A 16,490-nucleotide genomic window follows, 5' to 3' on the forward strand; every position below is an offset into this window, starting at 1 on the left:
ATTTTTTTATTCATTTATATGTCATATATGTCTTATATTTATTTCATTTTACGTTTTTATAGCATTTTATAAACAGTGTGAAATCTTTAACTAAAGATCATTGCTGTATACCAGTGAAAAAACATAAAATATTTAGTGCACATTTAAATGTAGCTGCATGTGTGATGTTGAAAAGCGAGCCGTCAGTTGTGTGCAGATGAATGTGGGATTTAAACATCTGACTCGAGCAACTGACTTCAGCAAGATGGCAAATGCTGAGACTTGTGTTCTCCAGCTGTCTCGAGGCTTGACCGTCACAAATATTTGTCCATTACTGTACAAAGAAAAACACATTCGCTTTCACAACATGTAGGATCTCGTCCACAAGCCTTTGCCTTTTCAAGTGACTTTTATATACTCTTAAAAAATAAAGGTTCTTTATTGGCATCTCTGGTTCCATGAAGAATTTTTAACATCCAGTCCACAAAAGGTTCTTCTTTATAGTTGAAAAAGGTTCTTCAGATTATTAAAATGTTCCGCATGCTAAAGCAAAAATGAAAGGTTCTTCACTGAATGGTTCTTTGTCTTCTTTGTCCGTTTTATTTATTTATTTGCACCAATTTGTAAATCATAAATTAAGGAAATCATGCTTAGGGTTAGTGATTTGTTTGGGGTTCTTGCCTTTGTGATAACATGCACTTTTTATAAGTTCAGTCTTCAAAGAACTTGACATCTGTAAATGTAGTGTAATTCTTACATTTGCAGACGCGACATGTACAGCAGCAAGAACACCCTATGCTGCAAACCCACAGAACTCCTTAGCAACTGTATTGCAGTGACCTGGCATGACTATAGAAGCAATATTAACATCAAATAATTTTTTTTATTTTTTATTTTAAATCTGCAAAAATAACAATTCATCTGATTTTCATTCTATCTATCCATCTATCTATCTATCACAACCACATAGAAATGGCCTGGCAAGTAGTGGCATCACCGTGGTGGCAATATATAATTAAAATTATTGTATTGCACTGCATTGCAACTGTATAGCAATGGCCTGTCAAATAGCAGTATTATTGTGGTGGAAAATTGGAAATATAAATATCCATTTATTTTTTGCATTTTTGTTTGGTGGGTAATATGTTTTATTTTATTTTGCATTATTTTTATTTATTTTTTTATTTTTTATTTTAAATTTGCCGAGGCTAAGTTTAAATGGCAGGAATCACTGCTGCATGCTGTATTATTGTGCATTTGCTAAATAATCTTAAATTGCCATCATCTGCGATCCATCTGATCCAACACACACTTTCAACATACACACACCGGTGTGATGTGTGTGTGTGTCCCAACATGAGCTCATCTGTTATCTTTTTATTGTCCTAGATGATATTTCGGAGATTCAGATGATGCCTGGAAGAGAACAAACAACACTTCTGCCATCTGAGAGAGGAAGAACACAAGTGCCAACTCGACAACTCAAGTAAAATGTATTCATGTTTTTCTCAATACACATTATATTTCTAAACAGTTTTACAAACAATTTGATTGTTAATTCTTATAATATCGTGTGTGTCCCAACATGAGCTCATCTGTTATCTTTTTATTGTCCTAGATGATATTTCGGAGATTCAGATGCCTGGAAGAGAACAAACAACACTTCTGCCATCTGAGAGAGGAAGAACACAAGTGCCAACTCGACAACTCAAGTAAAATGTATTCATGTTTTTCTCAATACACATTATATTTCTAAACAGTTTTACAAACAATTTGATTGTTAATTCTTATAATATCCTCATGCCTAATATTTGCATTTAGTAGATTAGAGCTGGGCCATAATATAGTTTTTGCAATAATGCATGCATTTGAGAGAGGCTTGATTTTATCGAACACCTTTGTGCTATAAAAACACACAGACACAGACTATTAGGAATGTTAATGATGCTTTTCGCCAGTGTGGCTCAGTACCAATTTGCGCATTCAGAGAAAGGCAGGAATTCACTCATGACATCAGCAGACGGTCTGATGCATCTGGCTCTCTGATTAAACATTAAACATTTCCTGCGATTAAAACGTCATACCTGCTGGGTGAGAAATGCGACTCGCAGAGTTTGCGCTTCGTGTTTAACCAAACCTCTTGATGTTTCTCATAAACCTCCTGCGTAATGAAGGCCACCTGACCGACGGCGATGACATCATGGGTCAAAGGTTAAACCCTCCATCACAGTAATTGAAGGGGGTAAAAAGTCCAGAGTACAGTAAGTGGGGAAACTGGGCTCCAGCATTACATAGATCACCGCAGAACGTGACTAAATGTTGAATGACCTCATGCCGGTCCATTTCCTACTCGCTTGATTGCCACCCGAGGCGGACTTTATATTGAGACGAATATAGAGACTCTGAGAGGCTTGTAATGCATTGTCAGGTGTTTGATTACTGGGAAAGTCTCATCTAGCACTTGTAATGATTTTTTACAAACTGCTGGAACTAGAGGATCATAATTTTAATATCTGGTTTTGTTGGGTACCTGGGCACTGTAGAATCAAAGGAAATGAAGAAGCCGACTCTGCTGCAAAAGAAGCATTATTGGCAGATCTGAACATTTGTGCTGTACCTCCTATGGATTATGGATATGTTAATGACAAATTGCAAACATAGTGGGATCTATATACAATGAATAAACTCCATGAAATTAGTCCCAATGTTGGAAAAATAATTTTCTATCAATTTTTTAAACGATGGGACCAGGTTGTTTATACCTGTTGTAGAATTGGTCGTTCCAGGATGACACATAAGTTTTTAATACTATAGGGGAAGATCCTCCAACATGTTCTCTCTGCCGAATCCCTTTATCCATTAAGCATGTTTTATTAGATTGTGCTGGTTTTAACTCGTTGAGAATTTTTTTTTATTCAGTTAACTCTTTTGAAGAGAATTTTAACAGAGTTAAGCCAAATACAGTTTTGGAGTTTTTACCAAAAATAAATGATAAAAAAAGATATGAGATAATTCAGCCGTAATATTTCTTGCCATGAAAATAGCCAGAGAAGCTGGAATGGCGTTAAACACAAACAAACTGGTAAAGTCTCTAGACGGTCTAGTCAGGGTTGTTATAGTTATCTAAAGATATGAAAGCTAAAAACACACAGCAAAACTACTAAAACTTTAGAATTAAAATGGAAAAATAAAAAGTAATTAAGTATGAATAAAAAGTGTAATAGTGTGTCAAAGAAAACTGCTTAAAACTGCTAAAAAATAGAATAAAATATAAAAAACTTTAAAGGGGTCATATGATGCTTTTTTAAAGATCATTATTTTGTGTATTTGGTGTAACAGAATATGTTGACATGCTTTAATGTTCAAAAAACACATTATTTTTCAAATACTGTACATTATTGTAGGTCCTCTATGCCCCGCCTCTCTCAAACGCTTAGTTTTCTACAAAGTCCCTCCTTCCGTTGATAAAGAATATCTCTTTGGTTTTGAGACTTTAGTCTTTGCAACTTCAGGGATCTTATCTATGCACAATCAGCTTGTAACACTCCAAAGAGAAAGGAAAACTTGAAATCGCATCATATGACCCCTTTAACTTTTTTTCAACTAGTTGCCAAGGCAAAATTTCTCATTTTAGTTTAGTGTAACTTGATGTACTAAAATAACTAAACATGTACTTAAATAATACAACTGAAATAAAAATTAATAAAAAAAACCACCCACTAAAAATGATAAAAACAAAAAAATTACTAAAACTTTAACTAAAATGAAAATGGAAAAATAAATAAAAACTAATTCGAAATATTAATAAAATCATGCAAGTATCTCAAACTGCTAAAACCAAACAAAAATAGTTGCTTGATAAAATACAAAACACTTTTATTTCAAGATTTCTCATTTTAATTTAGTTTAACTTAATGTACTAAAATAACTAAAAATGTACTAAAATAATAAAACTCAAATACAAATTAATAGAAATATGAAAAAAAAACTGCTAAAAATTATAAAAGCACATCAAAATTGTTGTGAAAATGAAAAAAAAGATAAAAACCCATTCAAAATCTTAATAAAAAGTATAATAATATCTCAAAGATAATAATTAAAAAACATTAACTTTATTTCAGCTATTTGCCAAGACAACATTTCTCATTTTAATTGGGTGTAACTTGATGTACTAAAATAACTAAAACTAAATGTGAAATAAAAATGAATAAAAACTATGTATACATATTTTAAAAAGTATTTAGAATTCAAAATAATTTATTTTAAAATTAAAATGAAATCACAAAAAAACTTGATGTAAAAAAAATTACTGAAACGAAAATGAATAAAAACTATATAATAAAAAAAACTACTAAAAATAGCAATACAACAAAATTATGAAAACTTTAAAATTAAAATTAAATTAAATTAAAAATGTTTTATTCAGCTATAAAGCAGCTCTACAAAAAAATATGAATACGAACTATAATAGTCTGTCACTATAACAACACTGGTTCTAGTTTCTAGATACGGCTCGGATTCTACCTTCAAATAAGTCTGTGTGTCCAAATGTCACTAATTGACTTCCGATTGAGACAAATATAGTTTTGATTGAGCAAAGTGGCACAAAAGCAGGGTTGTTGCGCTATAGAGATGTATTGACTGGACTTGCACAGGCATTATTTCAGCCTGCTGTCTGCGTTCTCCCCCTCTGGTGCCGCTGATTGTAAATGGACACATTGTTCTGGTTTTAAATTTGGATCTGAGGGAACGATCTTGAGAAATGTCTACGCGTCTGACCACAAATCAAAAGTAGAGCATTTCGTCATTTGGCAAGTCTGAGAGTCACAGATGTTTCATTTCAGTCGTTTAAGATGGTTATCAGCATAGCTGGACACATTTGGAACATTTTCTAATTTATTATTATTAGTAGTAGTAGTATTACCATCACTTGTGCTTGGTGGTCAAATTTGTATTTTATTTTATTTTTAATTTTATTTTAAAGCAAGCTTAAGATAGGGAAAAGTACTATATAAATTTAAATTCCTTTTATTGTTCTTGTTTGTTGTTATTGTTGTTCTTGTTAGTTAGAGGTGCATAAATGACACTTATGTTGTGGTATAGAGGTAACACATAAATGTAATTATTTTTCCAGTTATGTTTAGTGGGTATTTCATTTCATTTCATTTTAAAGCAAACTTGAGCTATGGAAAGGTGCTATAATAATAATAATAATAATAATAATAATAATAATAATGGTGCATACATAAATGACACGTAATTTTTTTAAGTTCTGGTATCATTGCAAATCATTTTTGCAATCATGTTTGGTGGGTATTTTTTATTTTATTAATATTATTAAAATGTTATTTAATAACTATTCTTTAATTATTTTTTTGATAAACAATGGACAAATCTGAATTTGTTGGTTGTTTTTAGACCGCATGTTTGGTGTTCAAGTAGGAAGTTGCATATGGTACAAATGTACAAGCTGGCCTTTTGATGATCATTCTTAATAATTATTAGCAATATTTTAAGCATGCAGACCCGTAAATGGATGTTTGCCCAGTGCATTGCAAGCATACTTTACATGCATTCAGGTACCAGGGTGACCAATCTAATTAAATTAAGTAACTGATAATGCAATGCCTTGCATGCAATTTGCTTTACGAATTGCATTCTGTCACATTTCATAATGCAATGACCCATGAATCAAGTTTGCGTCGCTAGAAGTGTTTGTATTCATGTACATGAGTATGCTGGCCTTAAAAGTTATTATTATTGCTTGTGTCTTCTATATATTTGTCTCTTTTTCCCTCTCAGTGATGTACAACAATCAAACAGCTTGCAAAAGAAGTGAAAGCAGCTCACCTCCAAGGTGCTCATGTCTGGGCCCAGATCTTGCTGAAACTGAGAACAATGTCAAATAATCAGCAGGAGTGTTACTGAGACTCACATGACTCATAGTTCAGCTCTATGGCAAACTGATATGTAGGGTTATGCGTGGCGATTCAGAGGTTGCGAATGTACAGAGGACCTCCACACAGTCTTTGATATTCGTCCAGCTCTGAGCTTTATGCTTCCGCTTGGCATCGACACACAGGCTGATCTCATGTGTTTGAGCACATGGCTGCAAATGTAGAGTTCAGCCAGGCTTTAACCATGTCTGTTCTGTTACAGAAATATAATCGCTGATGAGTTGTGGAGTGAGTTTGGAGCGCCTAGAACAACCTAGCGACATTAAACAAACCCTCAGAACACATTAGCAACTGTATAGTAATGGCCTGGCAGGTATCAACACCACCATCATGGCAATGAAAAAAATCTAAATATTTTTGCAATTATGTTTGTTGGTTAAATTTAAATTTTTTATTTTTTTATGGTATGGTAGAACAATAAAAATGAAATTATTTTTGCAAGTATGTTTGATGGTTAAATTTGAATATTTCATTTTTATTTTATTTCATAATTTTTCATTTATTTTGTGAAGCAACCTTGAGCTATGTAAAGATGCTATATAATAGGGACTATTATTATTATTATTATTGGTGCGTACCATTTGGGACTATTATTATTATATATTATTATTATTATTGGTGCGTACATGACACTTCATTTTTAAGTTGTGGTATAGTCGCAAATTATGTTTGGTGGTTAAATTTAAAAATGTTATTTTTATTTTTTATGGTATGGTGGAACAATAAAATTGAAATTATTTTTGCAAGTATGATTGGTGGTTAAATTTGAATGTTTTGTTTACATTTTTATTTGATTTTATGAAGCAACCTTGAGTTATGAAAAGATGCTATGTAATTGGGACTATTATTATTATTATTGGTGCGTATGGTGACACTTAATTTTTAAGGTAAGTGGTATGGTCGCAACATAAAAATCGACTTATTTTTGCATTTATGTTTGGTGGGTAAATTTTTATTTTATTTTATTATTTTAAAGCAACATTGAGCTATGAAAAGGCACTATATACACTGAATTATTATTATTATTATTATTGTGATATTTTATTATTAACAGTGCATAAATGACACTTCATTTTTAGGTGGTGATATGGTGGAACAATAAAATTCAAATTATTTTTGCAATTGTTTGGTGGTTAAATTTGAATATTTTATTTTTTATTTTACTTTAAAGCAACCTTGAGCTATTTAAAGGTACTAAATAAATGAAACCAATAACAATAATTTATAATTAATTTATTAAACTGGTGCGTAAATGACATACTTAACCTTTAAGTTGTTATTGCAGCAACATTATTTTTAAATAAAATTTTTGTAATTTTGTTTTGGTGGATAGAGAATTTTTTTTTTTTAATTTTAAAGCAACCATGAGCTATGAAAAGGTTCTATGTATATAAATTAAACATTATTATTTATTATTAGTAGTATTTTATTTGATCATTTATTAATATAGCATGTTTTCCTGTGCAGATTAGTGGCAGTCACTAATTAGTTATTTTAGCGGTGAATGGTCTCTTTTCGCTGGCGTTTCTTTGCATTGCTAACATGAGCAAGGCCACACGGCTCCAGGTGTATGCAGACGTCAGCCATCAGGCATGCACTCCTCTCAGATTGTGCGTGTATGTAACTCGCTACATATCTCTGGCACATTTCTGAGCATATTAAATCAATGATAAAGGGATGAAGTCATAGCTGTTGGGTGCCAGAGGGCCCGTTCTGGCGGTTAATGTTCTTTAAAACCCGAGACGGAGCATTGAACAATCCATCCTGTTGTGTTTCGCCTTTAAATATGCATGCTTGAGGCGTAAGACAAATGAATGTGCATTATTTACTTTTGCGGGGACAGAATAAAGCAATTCCGAGATTCCAGTGGAGGTCAAGTGTCTGGGCATCCCACGACAAAAACACGAGAGGTTTAGCTCACGACTCTGGAATTCAAGACAAACAAGATACTCGCACCGCAAATGTATGACTTCACCAGTACTTTGCCAGCGTTTTTGTCTGCCTCTCGGTCGACTTTCGCCTTTGTTTTCACAAACTTCTCATTCACCAGCTTGGCGAGTCAAACAAGTCGTCCTTTCTATGATGTTGTGTTTGTGCTTGCTGTCATTTTATTCAACTGTCAGTTTCTTCATGTTTAACAATGAAATGAGTGGGTGATCCTGACCGTAACTGGTTGTTCGTGTTGCTGTGTTAGTGTAGGAGAACAGCCAGAACCAAACACACTTAGTATGGGAATTGTATTATGACCAGATATCAGTCAACATCTCTGCAATGTTTTAAATAAAACAAAGATTATTGGAGTTCTTTTTATGAGAAAATACAATTTTAGACATTATACCTAAAATGAAGCCTAACTGGATTTGTCATTTTCTTAAAGAAATGGGTGGTTGCTGGGGTGTTGCTATTCAGTTTCTAAGGTGTTCTGAGTGTTTTTTTTTTTTGCATTAAGTTAAGGGTGGTTGCCAGGGTGTTGCTATTCAGTTGTTAAGGTAATCTGAGTGTTTTTATTGCATTGCTATGATTCAGTTTCTAAGGTGTTCTGAGTGTTTTTTTTTTTTTGCATTAAGTTAAGGGTGGTTGCCAGGGTGTTGCTATTCAGTTGTTAAGGTAATCTGAGTGTTTTTATTGCATTGCTATGATGTTATAGATGGTTACCAGGGTGTTGCTAAGGTGTTCTGAGTGTTTTTATTGCATTGGTAAGTTAAGGGTGTTGCTAATGTGTTCTCAGTGTTTGTATTGCATTGCTATGATGTTATAGATGGTTACCAGGGTGTTGCTAAGGTGTTCTGTGTGTTTTTATTGTGTTGGTAAGTTAAGGGTGGTTGCCATGGTGTTGCTATGCCGTTACTAAGGTGATCTGAGTGTTTGTTTTGCATTGCTATGATGTTATAGGTGGTTGCCAGGGTGTTGCTAAGGTTTTCTGAGTGTTTTATTGCATTGGTAAGTTAAGGGTGGTGGTCAGGGTGTTGCTATACAGTTGTTAAGGTGTTTTAAGTGTTTTATTGCATTGCTATGATGTTATAGGTGGTTGCCAGGGTGTTGCTAAGGTTTTCTGAGAGTTTTATTGCATTGGTAAGTTAAGGGTGGTTGTCAGGGTGTTGCTATACAGTTGTTAAGGTGTTTTAAGTGTTTTATTGCATTGCTATGATGTTATAGGTGGTTGCCAGGGTGTTGCTAAGGTGTTCTGTGTTCTTATTGCATTGCTCAGTTAAGGTTGGTTGTCAGGGTGTTATGCTGTTGCTAATATGTTCTAATTGTGTTTTATTTTATTGCTCTGGTATTATGGTTTGTTGCCAGGGTGTTGCTATGTTGTTGCTAGGGTGTTTTGGGTGGGTATTATATATTACATAATTTTATATGTTTTATGTTTTATAGAGACAATCAAATAGGCTAATATATTAACACTTTTGTTTTTATTTTATTGACATTTAAGTATATTTAATTCCCCAAATTTAAATTATTGTTTAGAGATATTTTGATATATAAATTGAGTAATTTGATTGGTATTTTTGAGTAAGTTCTTATTCTCACTGTTGTAAATACACAATGTATTTTTAAGTCTGCGTATCTTAAATAGAAGATTTACCATTTAAATAATATCTCTTTTTTTTTTTTTAGAATTGCGGTAATGAAAATGAAGTCTATAGTCAAAATGGATAATGTTTTTTTATTTTCCATTTTAGATAAATTTAAATGAAAATATTTTTTTTTTGTTTCTCCTAAAAATTCCTTATAGGAGAAATAAAAAACAGCACCAAGTGAGTCAGTTATTGACAATCACTAGGAGTATCGAAGGTAAAGCGGCAGCTCAGACCCTTTGGGGCCATTTTTATTTTTCAATCATTTTTTTTTTTTTTTTGGAAGTATTTCATGAGAAATGGGAGTTTATATTGAGATCTCTGACATTTGATTGCATACACAGTTTGAGACATTGATAAGATATCTTGTTCTGACAGGTCTTTTTCTTTGAAAGAAAATCTCTAGCAAAAGTCTCCGTTTGCTTCCATGTCTACAGTAGTAGAAACGATTGAGATGAGAGAGAAGTCATGACTGTTGTTCACAGGGTTGTGGATTTGAAGAAAACCCCAAATCTAAGCATTAAAGTTTGGCGCTTAACTTGTGCAGACATGAATGATGCCTTAAATCATGCAGCTTTGTTGAGAATGTTATTTTTCTAAGCGAATGCATTTTTGGCTTTGGCATTTGCAAACAGTAAGTTTTCTTCTGCAATTGTAAAGCTGTAGTTTGTGATTTTTCTTTCCTGTGAAGAATCTTTGAAGTCATTGAGTATAAATGAGCAGCAGTTGACCTGCATGCTTTTCCAGTGATCAAACACATCAAAAGGTTTTTCTTTCTCTGCGGTCGTAACGTCTTGAGCTTCTCCATTTATCCAGAGCATCCGAGTAAGAGATCAAACTGATGTGATACTTGCGTTCTGTCTAGTAAATGGGCCCATTGTCTCCATGCAGAGCTGTAATTTTCTCTAATGAGGCCCTTGATATATGCTGCGTGTGTGGCACGGATGTGGCTAGAGATGTATTTATTATGCGTGGCACATGTGGTTTTTGCTCGTTTTGTAAATAAAAGACATTCTGTTGATTTATTCGAACAAATGCACATCAACCCACTTTTTCAGCTCTACTGTGCTTACAAAACTAGTTTCTGTTCTGATAGTTTGTGAATGCGTGATCATGAAATAAATAAGTTATTAATAATAATATTACTTTAAAAAAATCTAAATTGAATTTCCAAAAAGTGGAAAAAAAACAAAACATTGACTAACTGTAAAGAATATTTTATTTCATTTGTTTTATTTAAATATTACATGGATAGATTTGTTTTGTTTACATCACCTGGAAAATATTAGAATTTTAATTAAATATTAAATTGAAAGATTATTATTATTATTATTATTATTATTGATGTTTTGTTTATTTGTAAAGTTAATATTGTTAATTTATTGTATACAATTCATTCAAGTATTATGATTAAATTTTATTACTCTTGAGTATGCCATGAGTATAGCCTTTGGTAGATAAGTAAATAGAAAATAAATAAATATTACTTTGAAAATCTAAAGCTGTAATAATAAATAAATAATAATAATAATAATAGTAATAATCTTTCAATTTTATATTTAATTAAAATTCTAATAATATTATAATTATATCATTTTATTTTATTTGTATTTATTTATTTTAATATTATTTTATTACGTATGTTTTGTTTTCATTGAGAAAATTAAGCATATTTATGCTATTTTATTAATACTTTCTGCATTTTTTGAGTAATTTAAGTTTCAGTATTTTGAGCTGTATTTTATTATTCTCACTGTTGTAATACAGTAAAATTTACACTATTTAAGTCAGCACATGTTAAATACATACTCATGATATAACATCTTTAAAAGTTAAAAAAAAAAAATTTGTTTTGCATTACAGTAATGAGAATGAGGTCTTGTGTCATTACGTAATGCGATTGCATGGGAAAATGCAAATGAAAAATGCTAGCAACAAGTGAGCAAAAAGTTTTCTGTAATCATAAAGCCTTGTACCCCAAACCAAAGCCTGATGATGAAGGCGAGCACTCAAAGAGCAGAGAAAAGAGCATCCGACCGCACGATTTCATGAGCGCAGTCACGCCATGACATCAGCGCTCATCTCCGAGGAGATTGTCGCGTTTATTGACTGCATTAAAGTGCATATAAGCCCAATTTCTGCCAGCCAGCATGTCTTTTATCATCATCTTGGGAGGGCATGATATCATCGAGCCCAGCGTCATCTTCCCGCTGCCAGATCATGTTCAGAGACGAGCGAAATACTTATTTAAACAAGAACCATCCGCACACCTCACTTATTTGATATGCAAGAGACTGCAATCTTACTGTCTGCGGTTTTGGTCTATTTTCTCTAATCTTCTTTATTCAAATATTTTTCTTTTTAGTTTCTAAATAGTATTAAGACTAAGCCTAGTTTGAAGACTAATACAACTTCAAAAGAGAAAAGTAAGCCTAACTAGATTTGCCATTTTCTAATTTATAAAAAAGAAAAAAAAAGTGTTACTTTAAAGTGATTGCCTGGGTGTTGCTATGCTGTTGCTTGTGTGTTTATTATAGAATGGCTATAGTTTATTAAATATATTTTTAGGTTTTTATTGAGAAAATTAATTAAGCCAATTTTATTAACACATTTTGCATTTATTTTCATGAAAATTAAGTCAATTTAATTCCCCAAATTCAAATTATTTGTTTGAATTATTTTGAATTCGAGTAATTTGAGTTAATAAGAAATTTGTATTTATGAGTTGTAACTTATTAAATTTTTTAGTTGTAATTTCCATTATTTTCAATGTTGTAAAACTTTAAAATTTGCACAGTATTTATTAAATTTAAGTCTGCATATTTTAAATAAATGCTCATTATGTTTAAAACTTTACAATTTAAATAATACATCATACTTTTTTCTCATCAAAGTAATATCATTACCGTAATGGGGATTTTGGGGGAAAATGCAAATGAGATACACGAGCAAAAAGTTTTTATTTTACATTTTGCTTTTGCTAAGGTTTTTTGGTGGTTGTTTGGCCATTGTTTATTTTATTTTTATGTTTCATTAACACTTTTTGCATTTATGTTCATGACCGTTAAGTATATTTAATTCCCCAACTTCTATTTATTTTGTGAGTTATTTTGAATTATTTTTCTGATTAATTTGAGTTGTATTTTTGAGTTTGAATTTAATTTTAGCGTTTTCCTTTTTCACGATTTCAAATACAGTAAAATTTGCAATATATATATATTTTTTAAGTCAGCATATATTAAATAAACACTCATTCTGTATAAAACCTTTACAGCTTAAACAATATATCATACTTTTTTTTTGATGAGAATGAGATCTTTTGTCATTACTGTAACAACGCAAGTGAGAAAAACATTTTTACATAATTTTACATAATTTTTCTTTTACATAAATTTAAAACATACATTTGAGGTCATATCTGACCAACTTGTGTAAAATTAATTTTAAACATTTTAAATTGTATTCCAATGATCTCATTCCAAAGTTCCTTGAACCAGTAATTTATTGTCTGTGCATATGCCGATACAGTATATGTTTTGGCATGTTGCAGTACAATTTTTAACAGTCTTGCCCAAGAATTTTAATATCAGAACAGCGGAGGCTTTTGAGCTGCGACATCATGTGAAATGAAGATCCAGCATTTTCTAAACACCACCCGTTTCACTCGCGGCCCCTCCTCAGGTATAGAATTATCTCTGATGTTCAAGCTGCAACACATTAAAGGCTGTGTGTGGATGACTTCATAGTGAAACCAGAGCCTTTTACGACAGTCATTAACCATGTCATATCCAGGAGCGACGCAAGCATATGGCCCGCTGCCGAGTGACGGATCTGCTAAATGATAAACCTAATAAAAAAATTGGCAAAAAACGGGGGAATTTTCATTTCGGTGCACCCCTACTCTACACTGCTCCAGGGGGTTAATAAAGCCTGCGGATGATGTAGGACGTAAGCGTAGTGTGATATCTGGTGAGAATATGCTAGTCTTGCGAGAACCAAGTTTTGTTTACAGCAAAGGAAAACCAGTCTCCTCTTGGCTTATATCGAAATCTTCCGACATTTTTCTTTACAAATCCTCGTTTTGTACTTCTAATTCGTGACCAGTGTTTTGTTTTGCTCGCTCCTCTGTGCTTCCGCGTTCGTCACCGCGTTTGACTACATCATCCGCTGGAATGCCACTTTTTCGCGAACGCATGTGCAACGGTTTGCGGAAGCTAGTGATTACGGTTTATAAAGTTTTAAATATGGATATTTTTCTTACTCAAACACATCAAATCGCTTCAGAAGGCCTTATTAACCCACCGCAGCTGTGTGGAGCACTTTTTATGATAGATGGATACACTTTATTGGACTTCAAAAAATCAACAGCCATTCACTGCCATTACAAAGATTGGAAGAGCCAGGACATTTTTTAATATATCTCCGATTGTATTCGTCTGAAAAAAGAAAGTAATATATAGGGCTGGGTATCGAGTTCGATACTTTTTAGGCACCGACCGAATTGCCTCGATACCATCGAGTATCGAAAAACGTCTCGTCGTTCGGTACCAAATTTCGATACCTAAGGGGTTAATCTCATCAGCGTCAGTGAGCCAATAAGCCTGCAGCACTAGCCGGTGTGTTCGACTAGAGGCGCGGCGCAGATCGATCATCCGCGAGAGCGATTCGAAAGCACACGGAGCAGTCTGCTCTCTTTGGTATCGGTATCGATATCGAAAATTTTTGAACAATACCCAGCCCTAGTAATATACATCTAGGATGGCTTGAAGGTGAGTAAATCATTGGGTAATTTTCATTTTTAGGTGAACTATCCGTTTAATACTAGTTTGAGGGGTAACAAATATTCTAAAACAACTTTCCTCTTTTACAGACTTTCACCTCCGTCACGTCTGCTTTCTCACTCCATCACGTTGTTTTCTCTGCTGTTCAAATGTGACCACTCAGCTCCACACGCTGTCAAGGGGTCAAAGGTCAGTCCTGAAGGCATCATTTGTTCAGAACACATGGCATTCCTGTGCTTAAATTAGCTTGTGCACTTTCATTGGGACGAAACCTGTCGAAACAACTGTTCCCAAGGCCCAGAACAAAGACGCAGGGAGAAAGTCCGAAGCGGTTCATTTGAGAGCGGACAGAGACGAGAGCGCAACGCCAGATATCAGAAGCTGCTGAAAGCATAAACACCTCAGATGTTTTTGCATTTAATTGAAGCCAAGAATCTTTTCTGGACAACATCTGAAGACCATCTTCAATTTTGGAATGTTTCGCTTGAAGGGAAGATTCCGAAACATGCCGATCTGCTACTTTTAAATATCCACACTACGTTTAAAAGGTAAGCGCATCTGTTTTGCGTTGTTGCGCTGCCTCACCCTGACCGAAAGGGTCACCCAGGGGTCTCCTGCTGTCTCCGCCGTCCCGCTCTTATCGCCAGGCTTCTCTGTTCTCAGTCAGAGAGGAAGTTTTGACAGCCAGACTTTACAACCTCCTCTCCCCCTGCCTGCGCTTTGCACATGCTCTAACAGAAACTCCGGGCCGGTGACTTCATCCCTCATTCACGAAAGCTTCCCCTCCTCCTCCTTCCCTCTCTCTCTCTCTCTCCGGCAGCATGCCAGCCGTTTTCCTCTTGCTGCGCTCTCTGGTTGTCAGTCTCCTCAGTAGCAGATTAGCAGCCTCTGCCGCGCAGCTCCTTCGCAGAAGCCTGACGGCGGCTGCTGGGCACCTCGGCACCGTGCTGCGCCACGTCTGGGAGCGGATCAGTTCCCAGGAGTCCAAGGAGGCCATCCTGGGCTGCGTCCTGTGCATTCTAAACATGCACAAGAAGGTGGACAACTAAATTCGAGAAGAACGAGAATAGCTTGGACTTTTTAATTTGTGATTAAAACGAACCATGTCGGAGAGCATCGCGAGGAAAATCCAGCCGTTCACCATCGGGACCAAACTCTCTGCGCCGGCCGTGCCAAAGTGCTCGGACTTTCCCGATGGTTTTCTTCCGAATCGGACGTTCTCGGATAACCGCAAACTGAGGCACCTGAACGAACAGGTGTCTCTTTATCTCGGCCGCGACAGGCACTGCGGACCTGCGGCGAAGCATCGGCGCGAAGAGACGTCCGACGACCACCTGAACCGAAACACAGTCTCCCCACCGAACACTGCGTCCAGGTCCATTCGTAAGATCACCATCTCCAGCCGAATTGAGGCTGCGAAAGACAGACTGACTCCAGGGATGGAGTTGAAGAAAATAAGAGCAAACTCTGAGAATATTAATAACAATAACAACATCACATCCGCCAACACGCAGCTGCCTAAAATAGTGGGTGTCAGCTGTGAGAATAAACCCAGCTCACAGTTCAAGGTAAGACACGCTTATTTTAATTCATTTGTAAAAATTTGAAGTCCAATCAAAAATCCAATCAGAATGAAAGTAAATGAAAATATTTGTTGTTTTATGTGAAGCCATCATTGCTTTTTAATGCAGGCATACAAAGAGTATTAAGGTTGTTTGTATTAAGGTTAACAAAAATGCCTTTTTTGTTTTTTTTGGTCTATAAAATCTATTTTTAATTTTAAGTAGTGCTGTCAAATTATTAATCGCGATTAATCGCATCCAAAATAAAAGTTTTTGTTTGCATAATATATGTGTGTTCTGTGTATATTTATTATGTATATAAAAATGCACACACATACAGTATATATTTTGAAAATATTTACATGTATTTACATGTCTATATTTATATTCATATAATTGATATTATAAATAAATTTAATATATAAAAATAACAAATTTTTCTGAAATATATACATGCATGTGTGTGTATTTATATATACATAATAAATATACACAGTACACACATATATTATGCAAACATAAAAACTTTTATTTTAGATGTGATTAATCGCGATTAATCGTTTGACAGCACTAATTGGTCATTAACTCATTTATTTAATACCAGAAAATGGTATACATTTTTTTTTTTTTTTT

The 16,490-nt window shown here is 34.0% G+C and overlaps 1 protein-coding gene across 1 annotated transcript in view; it reads left to right on the plus strand.

Moving 5' to 3' along the window:
- Positions 1-14,907: 14,907 nt before the first annotated feature.
- The window catches only part of LOC107725060 (spectrin alpha chain-like), a gene marked incomplete at its 3' end in the record, with an annotated part of 17,747 nt that continues 16,164 nt past the window's right edge, over positions 14,908-16,490 (plus strand). Inside the window, exon 1 of the mRNA XM_016534203.1 lies at positions 14,908-15,863. Coding sequence (XP_016389689.1) covers positions 15,399-15,863 — 465 coding nt within the window. The remainder of the gene's footprint in view (positions 15,864-16,490) is intronic.

This window comes from Sinocyclocheilus rhinocerous, unplaced genomic scaffold, assembly GCF_001515625.1.
Source record: "Sinocyclocheilus rhinocerous isolate Xijiao unplaced genomic scaffold, SAMN03320098_v1.1 scaffold823, whole genome shotgun sequence".
NCBI lineage: Eukaryota > Metazoa > Chordata > Actinopteri > Cypriniformes > Cyprinidae > Sinocyclocheilus > Sinocyclocheilus rhinocerous.